General features: G+C 45.9%; 1 protein-coding gene across 1 annotated transcript in view; it reads right to left on the bottom strand.

The window, feature by feature from the left end:
• The window catches only part of LOC144946096 (protein Wnt-5a-like), a 24803-nt gene extending 8421 nt beyond the window's left edge, over window positions 1-16382 (bottom strand). Inside the window, exons 1-2 of the mRNA XM_078874796.1 lie at window positions 16300-16382; window positions 804-1030 (exon numbers count right to left, since the gene is read on the bottom strand). Coding sequence (XP_078730922.1) covers window positions 804-886 — 83 coding nt within the window. The 5' untranslated portion in view covers window positions 887-1030; window positions 16300-16382. The remainder of the gene's footprint in view (window positions 1-803; window positions 1031-16299) is intronic.
• Window positions 16383-19725: the final 3343 nt, after the last annotated feature.

Here is a 19725-nt window from a genome sequence, read left to right as displayed (position 1 = left end):
TTGATCAGGGCGGCCCCTGGGCTCAGCTCGCACACCTCTGCCACAGCGGCAGACGGGCTCACGCTCCGCAAGCCTCTTAATCCACCCACTATGTTTTCTGGGCACCCAATCGATATGTGGATGCTCCCGTCATCTGCAAATGTATTTTCCCCGACTGAACGCTGTTTGTACATGGAAGTCAGCTGGAAGCAGTCTCTCTCTCTCTCACACACAAGTGCTCAGCTCATCCGATTAAAAAATAAAGGTATAAAGGTGCAGCCCTGCAATCACTTCCTTAAAGCCACTGCTGGTGGAAGGGTTTTCATTAGAGAGAACTTAATAGACCCCCCCACCTCTAGAGGTCATCACATGAACCTTTAGACCACTGAAGCATCCCATACACATCTACTGCACACACCTTGAATCCAAAGTTTATTATCTGAGTGTTTCGTGCAAGCTAAATAAAAAAGGAACCAATTTTTATTTTACCAGGTAAGGCCCACTGAGCAGCGTAGCGCTTTTTTCAGAAGCGACCTGGCCACAAATGATAGCTCAACAAAGTGGCTTATTACGTGGAAATGTATAGCAGCCAAATACTCTAAACGTGTGATGTTGATTATAAATGTGGAAAGAAAAATCCACACGACCACGGCGAAAGAGACACTGCAAACTCCAAATATACAGCAGGTGTCAGGGTCGGGATCAAATCCACGACCTCTTGGATAACAGGTGAGCTAATTAACATCTCGCTTTCATGGCACCCCTGATGAAGTACCCCCCATATATCCTGTCTGCGATCAGGTGCGCTTGCTGCCATCGCTCACCACCACTCGCTGGCGTCGACGTGTCTCTGCCAACCGAGAGACGAGAGGGCAGCAGAGAGGAGCAACGCAGGGAGTAGGGCCATGGCACTGTGCGGCCACCGCGTTGGGCCCTGGGACCTCTCTTTGGGCCCCACCCCCCGGGGCTGGCTGAAGAGTCAAGGCACAGGGGAGGCTCCTCCGCTCGTCTTCCTCCTCACACTATTGTAGAACCCCGCCGCAGTTTCGACCTGAAAATCACAAAGTGTTAAACAACAGCAACAGCAACGAGGCAGCTTGCATTGAAAGGCATGCATGCCTCCTCCGCTCCTCCTTCTCACCGCTCCCTCTATTGTCTTTCCTTTGACCTGAAGTTTTTCCTCTCTTATCCGTTCAGGTGCCGACATGAAAGTGCAGCGCGCACACCGCTCGCGGCCCCCACTTGCGTGGGGTAGTGAGCCCAATCCCCCCCCCCCTTCTCCTCCTAAACCCAGGAGCACAGAGATGGGGCGACGAGAATGTCTGCAGGGTTTCCAGTTCCCGCTCCCTGCGTCGCGTTTTGCGCTCTATACTGGGCTTCTCATTGAAATAGAGTCAGAAAGTTGAAATCATTTTTTACGGAGGTGGCTGAGTGGTTTAGGGCGGGGGGGGGGGTGAGACACAGAGATCTTGGGTTCGAGTTCGGAATTGAGCGATCTGCGATGAAAGTGGCATTCGGGTCGAGCGAGTCGACGGTTTCGAAACAGTCACCGATGACCGCACAGGGAGAAGAAAATCAACCGTCGTGTTAAATCGGGGGTGTGAATTCATTTGGCCTACTCTAGATGTGTATATATAAAATGTTCAATCTTGACTTAAAGCTTTCGTGACTGCAGGAATTCATATTCTTTGTGTCTTTCGGTAAAGTCACGTAGATAGAAGCGTCGTAGTTTTTTGTTCATTTTATTTCTATTAATTTGAACCTATCTACGTTACTTTACCGAAAGACCCAAAGAATATAAAATGTTCAGTTTCATTGCAACATAACACGCGATATTTTTCAATCCAATCAACACGTGAAAAAAAAGTTTGTGCCTGTTTAAGGCTCGATAATTGTATTGTAATCAAACTAACGCCGAATTTCTGTGGCGTATTTTTCTCTCCGCCGCTGTTCCCCAACACAACGCAGCGAGGGCACTGCTGGCTTGCAAGGGTTTCCAGATTGAAATTTCTTCATCACTTGACACGATACCGATAGCGCAATCGCAACACGGTTAGGAAAAGACAAGCGAAATCTTACAACAAAAAAATCACGTAGTTCAATCAAGGTTGTACGTATCTATGTTGAACTTCTTTTGCACCGCACAAAGCCGACCGTGATAATCGGAGGTGCGACCGTGCTCATCGTGGTATCAAGTATCAAGTTAGCACAGCGGAGAGTCTAGAGGTCTCCGGTTTGATCACCAGATGCAGAGGTTGAATCTAGGGTGCAAGTTTATTTTTAAATCACCTCCCGTGCCTCTGTCCACTCAGCAGTATAACACCGGTACACACCACAGTCAAGTAGCGGGTCGCCGTGCTGCAGAAAAACGTGTGAGTACTCCCTCCCTCTTCTAAGACATTTCGGCAATATGGAAGAGTAGGCCAAATACCCTATCGAGGGGTTCCATAGAGCTTTTCTTAGAGGAGGCCCCTCCATGAGCAGTGGCGTGAGCAAGCAATTGCAGGGCTGCACCTTTTCCTCCAGTCCAAAAGAGGACACGTGATTACAAAACTCGCCGTTTTACCCTCGTGTATGCGAGCCACGAAGATGCTAAGTCCACCACAAGCAAATGCTGGAATTCATGGGTTGAGTGCATGGACATGGATAGCAGCTGGAATCGCCCTTTAAACTTAGGCCGCCATGCGCAATCCACTTCTGGATGAAGGCCTCCCAAACCGTCTTTATTTCTCACAGCTCTGCGATGTAACAATCCACGATGAGCCAATTTCATTGCTCCATCTCGCACTCGGATGTCCTCTCAGACGTACGCTGCATAGCCATTAGACCCTTGTTTATCCGATATGATCGACTGTAATGGTTTACGTTTGTTGACAAGCACGTTCGGTCGTTCAGTTGTTTCCGTTAATTTTGAATTACACCGTGAGCCAATAAGCTCTTAGATCGTGTTTATTGCTGCAGGTTTGCGGTGCGTTTTGGGTCAATGCCATGCTTACGCTCGCATTGAATTTGCTCTGACTGTTAATAGAACGGAACCCTGGCGATACAACGGAATACATAGTCTGCAAAGATTTTAAGTTAGAAGGCAGATCGTCCGGAGTTCAGAGCTCCTTCCTTCAGTAGCGAAGGACATCACTGCATGAGCTTCGTAAATAACAGTGTACCATTTTCTTGGTTCTAAAGTCACGTAGAAGGGAAATAATAAAATAATTCTCACGACGTTTCGGCCACAACGCAAGCATGCGTTGTGGCCGAAACGTCGTGAGAATGATTTTATTATGTTTTATTTTTATTATTTTATTATTTCCCTTCTACGTGACTTTACCGAAATAACCAAGAAGATGAATCCCTGCAGTCACGAAAGCTTTAAATCGAAACAGTGTACCAATGTTAATAATAATAATGTTAATAATGCAACAGATTATTGTGCATTGTTTGGTATGTGTTTACACATATCCTTAGACAACGACAACAAATCATCAGCCAAAACAACATCAAACAATGGCAATGCATTGATTTTTCGAAGTGAAAACAACTAAATATAAATGGAAAAATTCCCACGTAAACACACAGCCAACAAAATTAAATAATCGATCGCATTATTGCTATTATTATCATTGACATTGGCATTGCCTTTTGACATTGAATAACAAAAAAACACACAACCAAAACAAATTCCCGCATACCATACACACACGCACACAATTGGGTACATTTGCATCTTTCTCGCAATAAATGAACGTCAATAACACGACGATGAACACAGTGGGATAAGTCGGAGCAATTATTTCTCTGACAAAGACAACGTCACGGCGATCCTCCTCAGCTCACATTTACCATCGAATTCAATTCCTTCCGCAAGAAGGCAGTTGGCCAGGCAGAGACCGCGTCCCACGTACCTCGAACACTGCAGGACCTGCGACTTGTCGCACCACGTTGAGGCACCGGCTAAGCTTTCACCATCGGCCACAAACCAAATTTAAAAAATAAAACTGAAACGAATCACGGACGGTCACTTGCAGCGCTCGCTGAAATAGCTGCGCGTGGCTCTGCCGCCAACAAACTTGCAGGGATAGTGGCGAAACAAAACAAGGGGCGGCCAGTTTAAATACCGCAACACCCCGCCGGTTTGCATTTGGGAGAATAACCCAAACAGTCGGCTGCAAACCAACTTGCAGCCATGAAACTGTTTCAAAGGGGGAACGGATAAATACGCGTCTAATGTCTCACAATGCTGCTGTCTGTACCTCTGAACAGACACGCAAACACCCACACACACACCGACTGGCCACTAATAGCTGTGACTGGCCATGAGTGTGACAAACTTCTAAAGGATATGCTTTGGGGTATGTGCTAACCTTACTTTCGCAGGGCGTAAACACGCCACAAGATTTACAACTACCGGCTCAATTTGCGAGCCGCAGCGTGCATACCGCGCTCCCATTATTCAATGTTCCGGCACCGCTGCTCCCTGAACCATGCACCCTCTGCATTTGACCTCTGTTGCAACGCGATCCATTGAGACTTCCTGTTGTAGTCATTGTAATGATGGCAATGACAATGGCCATCATTTAAAAAAAATCCTCGAAGAAACTGAAATTCACGCTAAACATGTGTGTCAAAGGTGATGGGCAAAGGTGCAAGCTCTGCAATATCTTGCTTACGCCACTGATGGTGGAAGGGCCTCCACCCCAGGGAACTTTAGACACCCCCTCTCAATGGGGTTTTGGCCTACTTTTCACTCCGGCCTCGTTGAGAGTAGCCACATGAAATACCACACTTTGACCCCTATGTCTCCACACACGATATCCAAATTGACTAACTATAAACAAAACCACAAGCTATTTTTTTTATTTTACCAGGTACGGCCCACTGAACTATGATTTATTTTTCATAAGCTACCTGGCCAACAAATGATAGCTCAACAAAGTGGCTTATCACGTGGAAATGTATAGTGGCCAAATAACCCACGGATCACGTGCGTACGAACTGACCTCATTGCTCCATCTCCTCGGCAGATGTACGTCCTTTCAGGCTGGTCCAATTAATTGGCTGGACTTTCACTGGAACGTGCGCTTGGAACAATTTTCGGTTCGAGAAAAAAGTTGTCAAAGCCATCGACTCTTGATGAAGTTCTGGCATAGAGAGATGGACGGGCGACTCGGGGAGCTAATGCCGTGTCAGAGCGGGCGAGCCGTTACCGCTGGCTGGGAGCCTGAGTTTGAATCCGGGTTGCAGCCACCGCTTGTGATTGAACCCAGTTCTCAGGTTTCGCGAGTTGATGGTCTCAGCCTGGTCACCAATGACCACACCGTAAAACTCAAATATATGAGGCTACATTAATTTGTTTTAAACTTCATTTTGGACAATTCGAGCTTTGAGGATTACACATTTTATTCGATTGACGTTTTTGAAAAATGAAAAAATATACTCATATATAAGGGTGAAGTTATTCCAATAAATTTAAGTTACGTAATTTAGTGTCCTTCATTTACCCAGGAAATCTACACTAATACAGGGTCCTGTATTATACAAATTTTCCCAAGCCCATGATCATCATTTGGTATGTGGTAGCAACCTGGAGAACCCGGAGAAATCCAGCACATACGAGGTGGATAACACCCAGAGCACTGCACAGATGGATTTATCTTTTGACCACGGGGCAGCTCATAAGGCTTGAGAGTTTCACATTCGTTCACCTATCCGTGTGATCCAACCATCAACCCCCGTCATGCGACATGCGCCACCACGCCTGGCTAACGCGGATTTTAGTACCATTTTATATATTTTTTTAAACGTCATTGTGGGGGCCTGCAAGCTCAGTTATTGTCGCCGGTGAATGAGAGAGAGAGGGGATGGGGCGACCCAATGCCGAAATATTTAATTTCACTCTCCGAGCCACAAGGTGGCACTGCGAATGCTCTCGTTCCAAGCCGCCTTCTTTCTGCACCACTGGTGCCCTGATAATTCGGCGTCGTTTGTGAACATTCGTTACACCGAACAAGGAGAGGGGATAGACGCGCAGATAGCGCAGGGAAGCACACATTTTTTTTTTTCAAATCACTGTTCTTAAGCGGAGTCTTTAGATATCAAATGCAGAATAACCAACGTCGTTCACGAGGCGGGGAGTGGAATTTCACCAACCCACACTCACCAATGTGGTGAAGTATGGTCAAACACGTTTTATAGCTGGCAAGGCACGACGGGAGGCCTTAATTCAGCAGGGGATTGACAAGAGTTGTAATTCTTGCATTTTTTTTTCAATAATAACAATAATAAAAAAAAAACATTGTTCAGGCCTCGGTCAATCCACCGCTGGATGAAGGTCGTTCCACAGCGTTGTATATCATTGGACCAGCTTTACCAGACTTCACGGTGGCTCCCAGGACCGGTTCAGATACCCCTTGCCACCGAAGTGATCAACTCAGGTCACCGGGTTGGTAGCACAGTTGTGCCAACCACCGCACCCACCACTTCACCCCGTATATACACGCGCAAAGGAAGAGCACTTACGAAATAAAAAAAATCAAGAGATTTCAAATATCTTGTTGCTCCCTTCGCTCGGCGTAAAATAGCCGACGGACAATTTACGAGCGCTGTGTGTCGAATCACCAACAAGACCAAGCAGGCAGACAGCAAAGGCTGAGCTCGTGCAGTCGCGGAAACAAAGGCAACGTAACAACCTTCGGCAAAAGCCACATTTATCAAGCGGCAAATCCATCAGCGCTTGTGGCAACAGCAAACATCCTGCAGGAGTGCAGTGTCCACAACAAAATGCCAATCGGTTGATGGAAGGGGGGCAATGAAAACCGGGACATGCGGTCAATTATATATGAAACAAAAAAGGCAAATTCAGACCAAACTCGTGAACGCACGTACGTATGTTGAACTTCTTTCGCGCCGTACGTAGCCACCCATGCTAATCGGAGATTGCGCGGAAACCCAACAGCAATCCTTACACGACCGTTGTGTTCTCCAGATTGTAAGTTTCACCTCCCCTCCCCCCCTGGTGCTTTAAAGCTAAAGTTTTGGTGGATGCGTCATGATGATGATCCGGTAGCTGTGTGCCCGTGCGCGCGTGACCGGATTTTGTTAATAATTTTCTTGAAATTGGACACAAAGTTTGGGGTGGGTCTTGATTTGCGGACCGCTCCTACCATCTGCGGAATATTGTGGATAGTTCAGTCATTTATTAACTTGTCTCCGCCAGTGATTAAATTAATAGTCATGATTCCAGTGGCTTCAGGGAGTCACGCTAAGCTATTGCACACAACATATGTGAATCGCAAAGCATTTGATTCCAACGCAAGCCATCTGTTGCATGCATGATGAGATTAAAAACAATCCATGTTAATTATCACACGTATTGTTACAACGTTATTGTGTAGCAATGTGTAAATGTGTCAAAAGAATGTGTGAGCTACTTAAAATATTGTATTTAAATATTTTATGTCATGGTGTCCAAAGATTTAGAGGCTTACTTTAAATTATATTTTACGGTACTTCAAGGCAGTGCGGAAAATCTATTGTTGCACCATACAGAAATTCTGCTTCGTCTATTGCACCCCCCACCTTCACCAACCAACAATGGCCAGTGTGGTGAAGTATGGTTAAAATAACTCGCACGGTGTGGGAAGGCCCCAGATCAGCAGTGGATTGACAAACATACACACACAGTATATAATAACGTCTAATTCAGCTTATATATATTGCGGCATGCATGCCAATTACTAAACAAAATGAACATCTTATAAAAAAGTATAAGAACACCACAGAAGAATAAAACAGAGACCCCTGGAGTACAAAATCAGCTGAGAGCACATTAATGCAAACCATTACAACGCCACTGTATAGTGATGTGTACATATTTAGTTGTTATAGCAGACGCAATTAATGAACTAAAATGTGCGCCAGATGGTTTTTTTTATGTCGTCAAGATGTCTTGCAGACTTACAGCCTTGACTTTAAAAGGTACTTTGTGGTACTGACATACTGCTCGCGTAAAAACAAGAAAGTATTCAGATCAGTTTAGTTTCGTAAAGTGCATGGTGATGTAAGTACTGTAAATTGATTTCCTTCAGAACTTATCCCAGTGACTCGTGCATCTTTCAAAGCGGCAAGAGAAAGATGTAAGGAATGCATTTAAAGTGATCGTCAAACGTTTAATAGCTCCACACTACAGCCACCCGGGTTCCAGGAACATGCTGTTACAATTTAAATGTACGTTTTAAAAGCTAAAGTTTATTTTGACTTATGCTGCTGCAACTGTTAAGTCTAGAGTTTCAGAGTAGAATTATTGCCTGATTTTTTTCCCCCCTTAGCTCTGTCTAAAAATAAAAAATATTACATTGGAGCAAAATTGAGTCTCGAGTTTTTGGTGTGATGTGAATATCTGTATACGCTTGTGTATTACTGTTGTTATTATTATTTCACTGCAGATGTATTTATTCATTTGACTGTTTTTTTCCAAAACGAATATTTAAATTGCATTGTTTTGAATACAAAACAAAATGCGGTTGATCTAAATACACACACACACATACAGGGACAGCACACTATAAAACTCTGTACAGAATAGTACAAAACAGTGGCAAATATGTGATACCAAAATATATTTATTGCCCCATAAATCATATCCCGGTTTTACTTTTAAACTGAAGACAATTTTAATTACATGTTTTTCCCTCGCAATGTTTTTGCTATTTTGCGAGCAGCGTACTGTCATGCGCTGTGCTTTCTCAGAGCAGTGCATCACTCTGTGTGTTAGAGCATAGCCCATGGAACCAGACATCACAGAACTACTTCTGACATGCCTTCAGCAGACCTTGTTTTTGTCCCCACAGGTTCATTGCATGGCGTTCGAACATATATATGTAATGCTTAGAAAAGGACGTTATTTAAATTAAGTGTAAAATCAAGTTTAATAGGATGTTATTGTGCAGTCACTGATAACTAGGGGCACCACGGTGGCGAAATGTTAACTTCCTCGCCTGGTATACAGGAGGTCGTGGGTTAGATCCCGACCCTGATGCCTGGTGCTGTATATTGGAGTTTGTGTGTCCCTCTCTCATCATCATCACGGCGGCTTGGAGATGTTAACTACCTCGCCTGGTATGCAGGAGGTCGTGGGTAAGATCCCGACCCTGATGCCTGCTGCTGCTGTATATTTGGAGTTTGCGTGTCCCTCTCTCATCATCATCATGGTGGCTAGGAGATGTTAACTACCTCGCCTGGTGTACAGGAGGTCGCAGGTTAGATCCCGACCCTGACGCCTGCTGCTGCTGTATATTTGGAGTTTGCGTGTCCCTCTCTCATCATCATCACGGCGGCTTGGAGATGTTAACTACCTCGCCTGGTGTACAGGAGGTCGCAGGTTAGATCCCGACCCTGACGCCTGCTGCTGCTGTATAGTTGGAGTTTGCGTGTCTCACTCTCATCATCATCATGGTGGCTAGGAGATGTTAACTACCTCGCCTGGTGTACAGGAGGTCGCAGGTTAGATCCCGACCCTGACGCCCGCTGCTGCTGCTGCTGTGTGTTTGCGTGTCTCTCTTAGTGGCCGCGTGGATTTTTCTCTGAGTCCTCTGGTTGTTCCCTCCACGTCTAGAATCGACGTCACGTGTTTAGAGTGCTTTGGGTGCTATAAATGTCCACGTGATAAGCCACTTCGTTGTGCCAGGTCGCTTCTGAAAAAATAACTATATAGCTAAGTGAACCTTACCTGGTAAAATAAAAAAAACAACAGTTTAGTTTAACTAGGCTGAGATAAGCAACTAAATCGACTTGAGAACATGGTTTATTCACGGGCAAACGGCACCGGGTTCGAACCCAGGACATCAGAGGTCCTGGCTCGATGCGCCTTATTCCATAGCCATGTAACAACCACTCCCCCCTGCACATTCTTGAATGCATCAACATTGGCAGGATTGCATCGGCAGTGGTGCACAAGCACAAATACAATTCACGACGTGCATCAATACACTGCCTGATGGGTTTTCAGTCAAGATGTGATAATTTCACATTTCTTTTAAATGAGTGAATGCAGAGTCAGTTTACTTTGGAATAATTTGTTTGCTCATTAATTTATATTCATGGAAAACTCTTAATGTTGGACAAACGGTTTCAAATTGTTACCTTTTTTATACTGATAATTTTCTCAAAGCCCTACAGAGTCGATCTTCAACCTCGAGTCAATCTTTCTGCCCCTCTGTCTGCTCTGAAGACGAACCATTGCCTGAAACGTCAGCCCATCCAACACTTTTTTGTAACATTAAAAGGCATTTTGTGACGAATGGGAGAAGTGCTTTCGATCCATTCTCAAATGTACCAATAGTGCATCAAAATAAATGAAGAACAGCGTCTGACGCTGCCTCCCCGACAGACCTGGTCTTCACCTGAGAACGGCTTCTTACGTTGTGGCCGAAACGTCGTGAGAATTATTTCATTGTTTTATTTTTATTATTTTATTATTTCCCTTCTACGTGACTTCACCGAAAGAACCAAGAAGATGAATCCCTGCAGTCACGAAAGAAGCTTTAAATCGAAATTCAACTCTCCTCATTGACAAAGGCAAACTTTACCTGCTGCGATCGTTGTCGTTCTGCTACTCGTGCGAGACGTGCGTGCACAGCCCTTGACCACTCCACTGCTGCATTGCGGCCTACTTACCGCCCTCGCTGCCCGTGGTGGTTATTTGACCAAAGTTCACGACGCGTATCGGCGTGGGTCGACGTAGGTGGTGGAGGACCATAGACACGGGAGACAGAGTACAATACAACAATTGATGTTGCTTCACTCTCCTCTGCTGGCCTATGGCGACCCATTATGTAAGTGGTGGAGGCCCATCCCAAGCACTATCTGGGCTCAAACCCTGACACAGCTGTCGGGCTCCGGAGAGACGGGGGGCGCGCGGTGTGTGTGTGCATTGAACGTGGAGTGCTTGTCTGCCCAATGCAAACGTGTTGTGCTTAGTGCAGTGGTTCTTCTTCTTCTTAACCTGGGGGTGCACGCAACACCCATAGGGGGTGCGAGACACGGCCAGATGTTTTTAGGAGGTAAATAATCAAAAACACAAATTAAGCACGTTCAGTTATGTGTTTATTAACATTATATATGTTGACTTAAAACTTTCGTGACTGCAGGAATTCATATTCTTTGGGTCTTTCGGTAAAGTCACGTAGATAGGTTCAAAGTAAATAACAAAAAACTACTAAAAACTACGGCGTTTCGATCGCAACACAAGCGGTCGTCTCCAGGAACCTATCTACGTGACTTTACCGAAAAACCCAAATAATGTAACATTATATATATTTAACAATCGAGGTTGCAAAGGGGTACAAGGCTGCAAGTAAAGGTTCAGAACCACTGGCGTAATGAATCAGACATTTGTACACAAATACAAATATCCCCCGTATAGTCTGAACAGACTGTGGGGGAAAGTGTTATTTGCGAGCACCTATGAAGGCCGGCACAGCACACGAGGGGGTGGGTGGCCAACACCACGCCTGGCCGCCTTTGTCTCCCCAGTGATGATGTTTACTACACACCGCACCAGGTACTCATTTGAGGCTGAGTCGACCTAGGGGACGCCCATGACCGGCGCAGACAATCGTCACCGGTCTTGGCCGTGAACGGGAATCGAAATCGGGGCGCCGGCCCGCTCAGACAATGAACGCTCATCCATAATAGAGGTTTTTTGGGGGGGGGGGGGAGGAGGGGGGTTAGATCGCGTAAATATATAAATGTGTCGTTAAACCCGCCACCACCCGACACAGCCAACCAATGGAGGGTTGTAACGTAAACAGAAGCGTGCCAACGCTCAGTGACCGAACGCGAACCAGCAGGCGGCGGTGTGCAATGTTTTCTCACGCCACCTCGTGCCAGCAAATTGGTGTTGGTGGGGGCATTGTGTCGGGGAAGAATTTGCGACGTCTGACACCACTTTTGCGAGCGCAGTTGGCTGGAACCAACGACCTAAAAATAAAATTTCGATTAGCAGGGCCGCGGCCTGACATCGTTGACGAGTGACGGCCGATAGTAGGCTCCTGCACCGACCAGAAGTGGTGAAGTATGGTCAAACACGTCCTTATGACCAACGCGGCATGAGAGGAGGCACCTCCGTTTTCGAGCAGTGGATTGATAGCGGTATTTTTAAACGGTGTTACCGTAGTCTCCAGAATATAAGACCCTCCTGGTAAGTAAATTCCCGGTGTCAATAAAGTTCTACAAAGCTGGTCTCTCTCACACAAAGACAAAGATCCCCTGTATAGCCTTAACAGACTGTAGGGCCAAGTGCTGTTAGCGAGCACCTATAAAGGCCGGCACGGCACACGAGGTGGTGGGTGGCCAACAGCACGCCCGGCCGCCTTTGTCTCCCTAGCGGCGATGTTTACACATCGCACCAGGTACTCATTTGAGGCTGAGTCGACCTAGGGGATGCCCAGAACTGGTTCAGATAATCGCCACTAGTGTTGGCCGTGAGCGGGAATCGAACCCGAAAATACGGGGGGAAACGTGAGCCTTACAATCTAGAGAATGTTTTTGGAAGGCCAAGAATATACACTCGCACACATCCAGCACACACCTCGCCACTTGCTCGACACGCAGGACTCTCTCCTAAATTAGAAGTAAATTAGAATAAAAACGTGAGTAATGTCCTGTTCTTCAGAGTAACGATAAGAGTGCAATAATATTATAATGATAATATGCTGACATAATTGCATTAAAATATGTGCATGCACCATAATCATTCAAGATTGATTTTAAAAATATGTTAATCGAGAAATATTCTTGTTACAATGTTGTTCTTAAAATGTCCCATGGTTGTAAGTGTTCATTGCATGTAACATCTCTCTGTCTTCTCTCTATCGGCTATGAAGAAGGGCTGTTGCCTGAAACGTCACCTATTATGTGCATTTTTTGTTTCTTTTAAGATCATAGTGTTATTATTGACGGACGTGTTGGGAGTTTTTTGTTATTATGAATCGTACTAAATGTATTCAGTTTATAAAAATGAAACCTACCAAACACTTGCATAACCATACATATCGTACCGTGTAAGAGACCAGCATATCATTGAATAGCATGAATTGGTGCAAACATCATATATGTGAATAACATGTAACATGTACAGTATGCATACCTGTCAACCCATATAGTTTACCCGTATTCTTGTACAGGGAAATTGAGTTTCCAGGCCCATATGGCGTACGGCCCTTTCAATACGGGCAACATTTTTTCGACTTTCTTTCATTTCTCCCTCGTGATGGGACTTTGTAGGATGAACGTTGGGATTTATAAGGGCACGGGTTGACCAATAAAGTCTGCATTGGTGTGTAATGAGGTAGGCGCTGGTAAGGGGTCGACAGTTACGAGTATATATTGTATATCAAATAAATAATAATAATATTTGGCTGAGACACCTTTATCTAGCAGTCGGTTTGTCATGGCTAAAGATGATGATGTTGGAGGACTAATCCATATTAAACCACTACATTCGCCTGGTGACTTCGCAGCCCATCACGCCCTATAGCCACGCTGTGACCTGCGACAGCTGTACACAACACAATACAATTAGCGGAGTGTTAATAAATACCTTGCATCGATAAAGGTCGCGGCAATCAACCGGCTTTGCCTTCGGGGTATTTGATATAAAAAAAAATTGAGGCAGATCAATTTGTCATTGATTAAACCGGGGCACAGGCCGGCGAATTCCTCAATCAAGGTCACAAGGTCACGCGCGCGCTAGGGATGAATTTATTGAGCCGGCATCCCCCATCTGTGGTTCGCCGTTAATTAATACGTCAATTGCTGAGTAAAGAAGGGTGACTTTCACTGACACTTTAACTTCAGCCGGGTGCCAAGTCAGCAAAGCGAGATGTATGAGCGAACATCGCCACGGCATCACGAGGCGACTGAACTCATCCTACATTGGAGGCACGCGTACGCCGACCCGGGTTCGGTTTCTGGCTGAGGCTAGCCTCGGTGGGGCGTGATCATCCAACCCGGTTCTGTGCGCGATCCTTAACCACTGACCCGCACTGACCAGCGTGGTGAAGTATGGTCAGGAATCCACCCACAAGCTACACGGTGCAGAGAGGGCATTCATCCAGCAGTAGATTGACCGAGAGATGTAGGCCTATGTTGCCATATTATATGATGAATAATTAATATGTATAACAGATGCATAAAATGCATCTAAATAAGTGTGAAGTATCCCATTACGAATGTGCACTCATTTGTCATTGGAGGACGCTCACATACGAACGATGTACCCTTCATCACAGTATATTATGTACTCAATTCAACGATATATCCACGTTATGTATGCTGTGTATACATTCCCAATCATCCCATATTACCGCGTGGGATATGTTGGATGCAATTTAATGTATTGTTCATTGTCTGCATACAGTACTAAAAAGAGAATATGATTTAGTAAATTATTTTTAAAGTTTGAAGTTTTTCGTGACTGCAAGGGTCCATACTCTGTTTTTTTCGGTAAAGTCACGTAGGTAAAAAAATAAAATAACAATAAATTAAATCACGACGTTTCGGAGGCAACACAGGCTTCCGTCTTCCACCTGAAGACGGAAGCTTTAATGTCTGCTGCTGCTGTGTCCTCTACAGCACTTTGGCATCATTGATTAAAAGCGCTATATAAATTTAAATATGTGCGTATTATTCACTTATAATTATGTTAAAAGAATGCCGTCGTATGAATGTAGAGCACTCGCATGTAACTGCACAGAATTACATTCAACTTGCATTTCATTGAATGTAAAATAGCATCTATACCCTGGGTACATTAACATTGCTCACACCGCACACATTCAGCTACATGCAAAGATCCCCCGTGTAGCCTTAACAGACTGTTGGGGAAAGTGCTGTTAGCGAGCACCTATGAAGGACAGAACGGTACACGAGGAGGTCAGTGGCCAGCACCACGCCTGACCGCCTTTGTCTTCCTATTGGCGATGTTTACACAAAAGGTACTCATTTGAGGCTGAGTCGACCTAGGGGAGGCCCAGGACCGGATCGAATAATCGTCACCGGCGTTGACCGTGAGCAGGAATCAAACTCGGGTCGCCGGGTTCATAGCGCAGCGCGCTGACCACTACGCTACTGCTGCCCACAAATTGCACCCATTAATACAATGTAAGAGGCCCTTCGTTAATCCACTGCTGGATGAAGGCCTCGCCACGCCGTGTTGATCATAATAGGGGTTGTTTGACCATACTTCAAAACAACAGTTAGTACCGGTTGGTAAAGAGGGGGGGGGGGCATGGCTCGTTCAGATATCACTCGCCACTCTTGTTACATGCGTCCTGGACTCGAACTAAGGCCCTCCGAGTTACAGAGCACTGCGCGCTAATCATTGCGCCACCGCTCCCGAAACTATGGACTTCTGAAAACGTCGCCTTTAATCAGCACGCATTGCTTGTTAAACAAAGGGCGTTTAACAACATACAAAAAAAACCGCGTCAAAATCGTCAACAACAGCGCCATTACGAAGGGTCGTTGCCCGAAACGTCGCCTACAATCAGTGCATTTGCTGTGTCCCGTTGAAATGACCAAAGCACACGTCCTGCAATGCAAACACGTGCAACGCTCGCTCACAACGGCGCAACGAGTGCAGAGCCAGACAGACCCCCTTGAAGATGTTGTGACCGTCCAAAAGGGGTTTTTTGGCTAAAGTTTAATTCCTCCATCCCTAAACAAATTTGTCGCCCACTAGGATTATCCCTTTTAAGTGGGATTAAGCAGTTACAAACAAACAGCACTCCAGAAACACAAACCACTCTCCGGGTCGCGCACGCAACCGTCGCCTTCCTGCGTTCGCGTTCGGGACGTTGAACATGCCCGTTCAATAAATCACAGGCAGGCGTACCATCGAATGGCCCGCCTATATGGGCTACAAACATCACACGGCTGTCGGCGCAAGCGATGTTAGCGAGCGCCTATTATGAGGATTGGGGGAAGGCGTGGCCAGCGGCACGCGCGGCCGTCTTTGTGTCCCCAGCGATGATGTTCACACAGAGGCGCCAGGCACTACTCATTCAAGGGGTTAATAGACCGACCTGAGGCTGAGTCGAACGTGTTCAGCAGATAACATCACTCGCCACTGATGTTAGCCGTGGCCGGGAATCGAACTCGTGTTGTTCGGGGATTCGTAGCGGCAGCGGGATAATCGCTGCCCCACCGCTCCCTATCTAACACACGCACGCTATCTAGTATTATATATATACACACACACGTAGCATTGCACATGCACACGTGTATAGAATCTCACGTAACAAAAACGTGTTTCATGTGTCTTACCTTCAAAAGGGGTAGCTTATGTCCCCTCAAGATACAAATGAAAGCACGGCACTTCCCAACTTTATATCACAGGCACGACGCGCGGCGGTCTCCTCCTCCTCCTCGTCGTCGCACCAGGAGACGAAAGTCACCCTTGGAGCACGCCTCGTCAGAAAATGGCATCACTCGTGCAACACAACGCCAGTAAATCACGGATCAGCGGCGAGCAGCTCCTTCGGAATATTCCAGCGCGCGTGCTGTGCGTTCGCTCGCTCTGACAATGAACGCGGTTCAAGGCGGCCTGTTGTTCCGCTTCGAAGTTCTGTAAAAGCCAAGTTGGTCCGCTGTCCACTTCGGTTGGCCAAGTTGGTCCGCTTTCAAAGTTCAGTGACTGGGCAGCAGCAGCTGCTGCTGCGAGACGATGGCAAGAGGCTGGTTTATTAATGTTCCACAATAGCGCAGTTGTTGTTGTTCTCCCTCTTTCGTCTCCTCCTCCTTCTTTTTAGCCCCTCTTCCAAAGTCCAAAACCGCGCTCCAATCGCTCCGAAATCGCGCTCCACGCGTGTCCGGCCCGGCTCGCTGCTGGACACGCACACACACACAGAGAGTCGAAGAGGGAGAAGACAAAAAAAACCCCAACCCACTTATATAAATAAATATATGAGCCGGCTTCCAGGGGTGAACACAAAAATTCAACCCCCCTCTCTCCCCTCTCCCTTATTAGCGTCTTACACCACGGCAGCGTCTACAATCCACCACCACCACGCACGGCAGCATTGCCTCCCTAAGGATGCTGGACTCACAACTACGCAGGCGCCGACTTTGTGCGAGAAGTTAGTGTTGTTGTAAATGTAGTCCATTACAATGACAACGGCGCTTCCTATCCGTGGCGAGCTGTGGGGGCAAGGATGGGTGGGTGGGTTGGAATGGAGACCCGCAGTTGCGGATCTTGTTTATCCGTGCGTTTACTGGCGAGTTAAAAAGTTACAATCGCGGATAGTAGAAAGAAGGCCCCCGTTTTTACAAAACTGGATATGGAAAAATAACCACGCGTATAATTCAGAGCTGTCTGTATGAGGTTTCACAGACAACAATGCTTCTGTAGAATTCTACCTTGTTTTAATCATGATTAATGTGTGATTATTTATTCTTCTTCTCCTACTCCTTTGTTTGAACACGTGGAAGGAGTTGTTGGATTGTTAAACATGTCGAGTATCCAATGTCCACGCAAGAACGAAGCACAAACCACGACATCCCGAGGAGAGCGAGCGACTTTACCCCCCCCTACCCGCCAAGCTTTATGGGTGAAACGTGAAATCGACTGCCTGCCAGAGGCATGCGAAGCAAGAAGCTTTAGGGCCTTCGGACAACTCAAAGGACCCTGGATTCGTGACCAAAACTGGAGGTTGAACCCAAGGCCGTAATTAAAATATATATTGGAGGGAACACATCCCTCCCCCCAAATATTAAAATATGCTCAAAATCCCCCCCCCCCTAATATATTGCTATAAAATGGATTTATGTTCATAAGATTGTGGTTATGGTTGTACTTTATTAATCCCTAATCTCTGCCACTACATACATTTAAACAAGAAAAGGTAAAAAAGAAAAAAACTGAGCAATGTAATACAATACACTATTAGACATCATTGTAAAAAAAAAAAGTCCATCCTGTGTGTTAGTGAATGTTTTAATATTTTAGGCAGGAAATTCGTTTTCAAATTTCGATTTTTTTTTCTGGGGGGGGGAGGGGCTCCCAGACCCCCTGGAAGATTTGGTCCCCCCCAATGTTGACTCCATGGCTACGGCATTGGTTGAACCAAATCCATTTGAAATCCTTATACGCACACGTGACCAAGGTGATTAACATTTCTTTAGACATGTTTTTTGTGTTTAGTTCGTTGTCACCCCCCCTTCCCCTGCTCGCCTGCACCTCCGATTAGCACGGTTGGCGACATACGGTGCGAAAAAAGTTCAACTTACCTACATACAATTGATCTCTCTCATCTCTGATCAGGTCTGATCTCGTTTTCGCTCATCACATTACATGCCAAGCATTTTAAAAAAAATCTGAACTTACATCTCTATCTGTTGTCTATAGGATGTTATACATTGAAAAGGACCCACACACCCCCAATATGATTTCTGCTTAGGTTTCCCCAATGGGTTAGCAGCGCCAAATTGCGTGCAATGTTAGTGTCTAGTTGATTATCCCAAGAGTTTTGCGACCAGTTAATTAGGGATGACGAAACTTCCTTCGCTAGGAAAGAAACTGAATAGAAATTCCTCCTCCCCCCCCCCGTCATTCTCTGCTTTGCCGTGGTTCTGCATCACAGACAGACGCACACCGCGCAATCAATTTCAACTAAGTCTGCTAACGGTAACACTAAAAAACAACAAACGCCGCTTGCAGTTTCTTGCGCGAGCGAAAAATAGTTTTACCCATGCATTTGTGTGTATGAGTAACAGCACTTGTCCCAACAACCTCCGTAGGCTGTTGTCGTCGAAGGCAATGATGCTTGCTGGGCCTCTCTTTGCTCAAGCAGGTACCTGCGTTGCAAATAACATTGCCGCATCCTTTGTTGTTGTTGTTGTTGTTATTGTTGTTGCTTAATATTCTTAGTTCTTTCGGTAAAGTCACGTAGGTAAAAAAATCAAATTAAAATTAATAAAAATAATTTTAATTTCATTTTTTTACCTACGTGACTTTACCGAAAGAACTAAGAGTATGAATCCTTGCAGTCACGAAAGCTTCAAATCTAGAATTGTTGTTGCTGCTACTGTTGTTGTTGTTGCTTAGATGCAATGCTGGTGTCAATGTACGCCCACTGGCCAATGCGGAGCAGTGGCACAGTGGTTCGAGCAACGCGTTGTTTGACAAACTGGGCGAACCCAGTTTGAATCTCGGCCACGGCTAACATTGACAGCGCGTGATAGCTGAAGCATATCTGCTCACCCCCCACACCTCCCTTCATCAACTCGCGCTGACCGGCGTGGTGAACTATGGTTAAGAAACCCCCAGGATCGATAAAGCGTGGGTAGGCCCTTCACCGAGCAGTGGATTGAACAAGGGCTGTAAAATAACAAGGACTTGTTTATGCACGCCTGACACTCGATGAGGCCCAAAAGGGTGGAATTAGTCCAGAGTTTGCTTATTTAGCTACCGCTGCATAACGTAATTCATAGCGCCAATTGACCAACGTATATTGAATGCAGAAGATGCACATTTTGCAGACATCTTTTGTCAATCCACTGCTGGATGAAGGCCTCCCGCATGCCAAGTCGACCATACTTCACCACGCTGGTCAGTGCCGGGTGGTGATGGGGGAGGGGCAGTGAAGGGCGAGTCGTGAGGGTCATTTGACCAAAGGCTCACCAGGTTGGTGAGGTTTGGTGAAGGTGGGAGGGAGCAGAGAAGTGTAAGCGCAAAAGTACAGTACAACAATC

This window comes from Lampetra fluviatilis, chromosome 40 (genome assembly GCF_964198595.1).
Source record: "Lampetra fluviatilis chromosome 40, kcLamFluv1.1, whole genome shotgun sequence".
In the NCBI taxonomy this organism is placed as follows: domain Eukaryota; kingdom Metazoa; phylum Chordata; class Hyperoartia; order Petromyzontiformes; family Petromyzontidae; genus Lampetra; species Lampetra fluviatilis.
The sequence above is the reverse complement of the archived record's forward strand: the minus strand, read 5'-3'. Positions and strand labels throughout refer to the sequence as shown.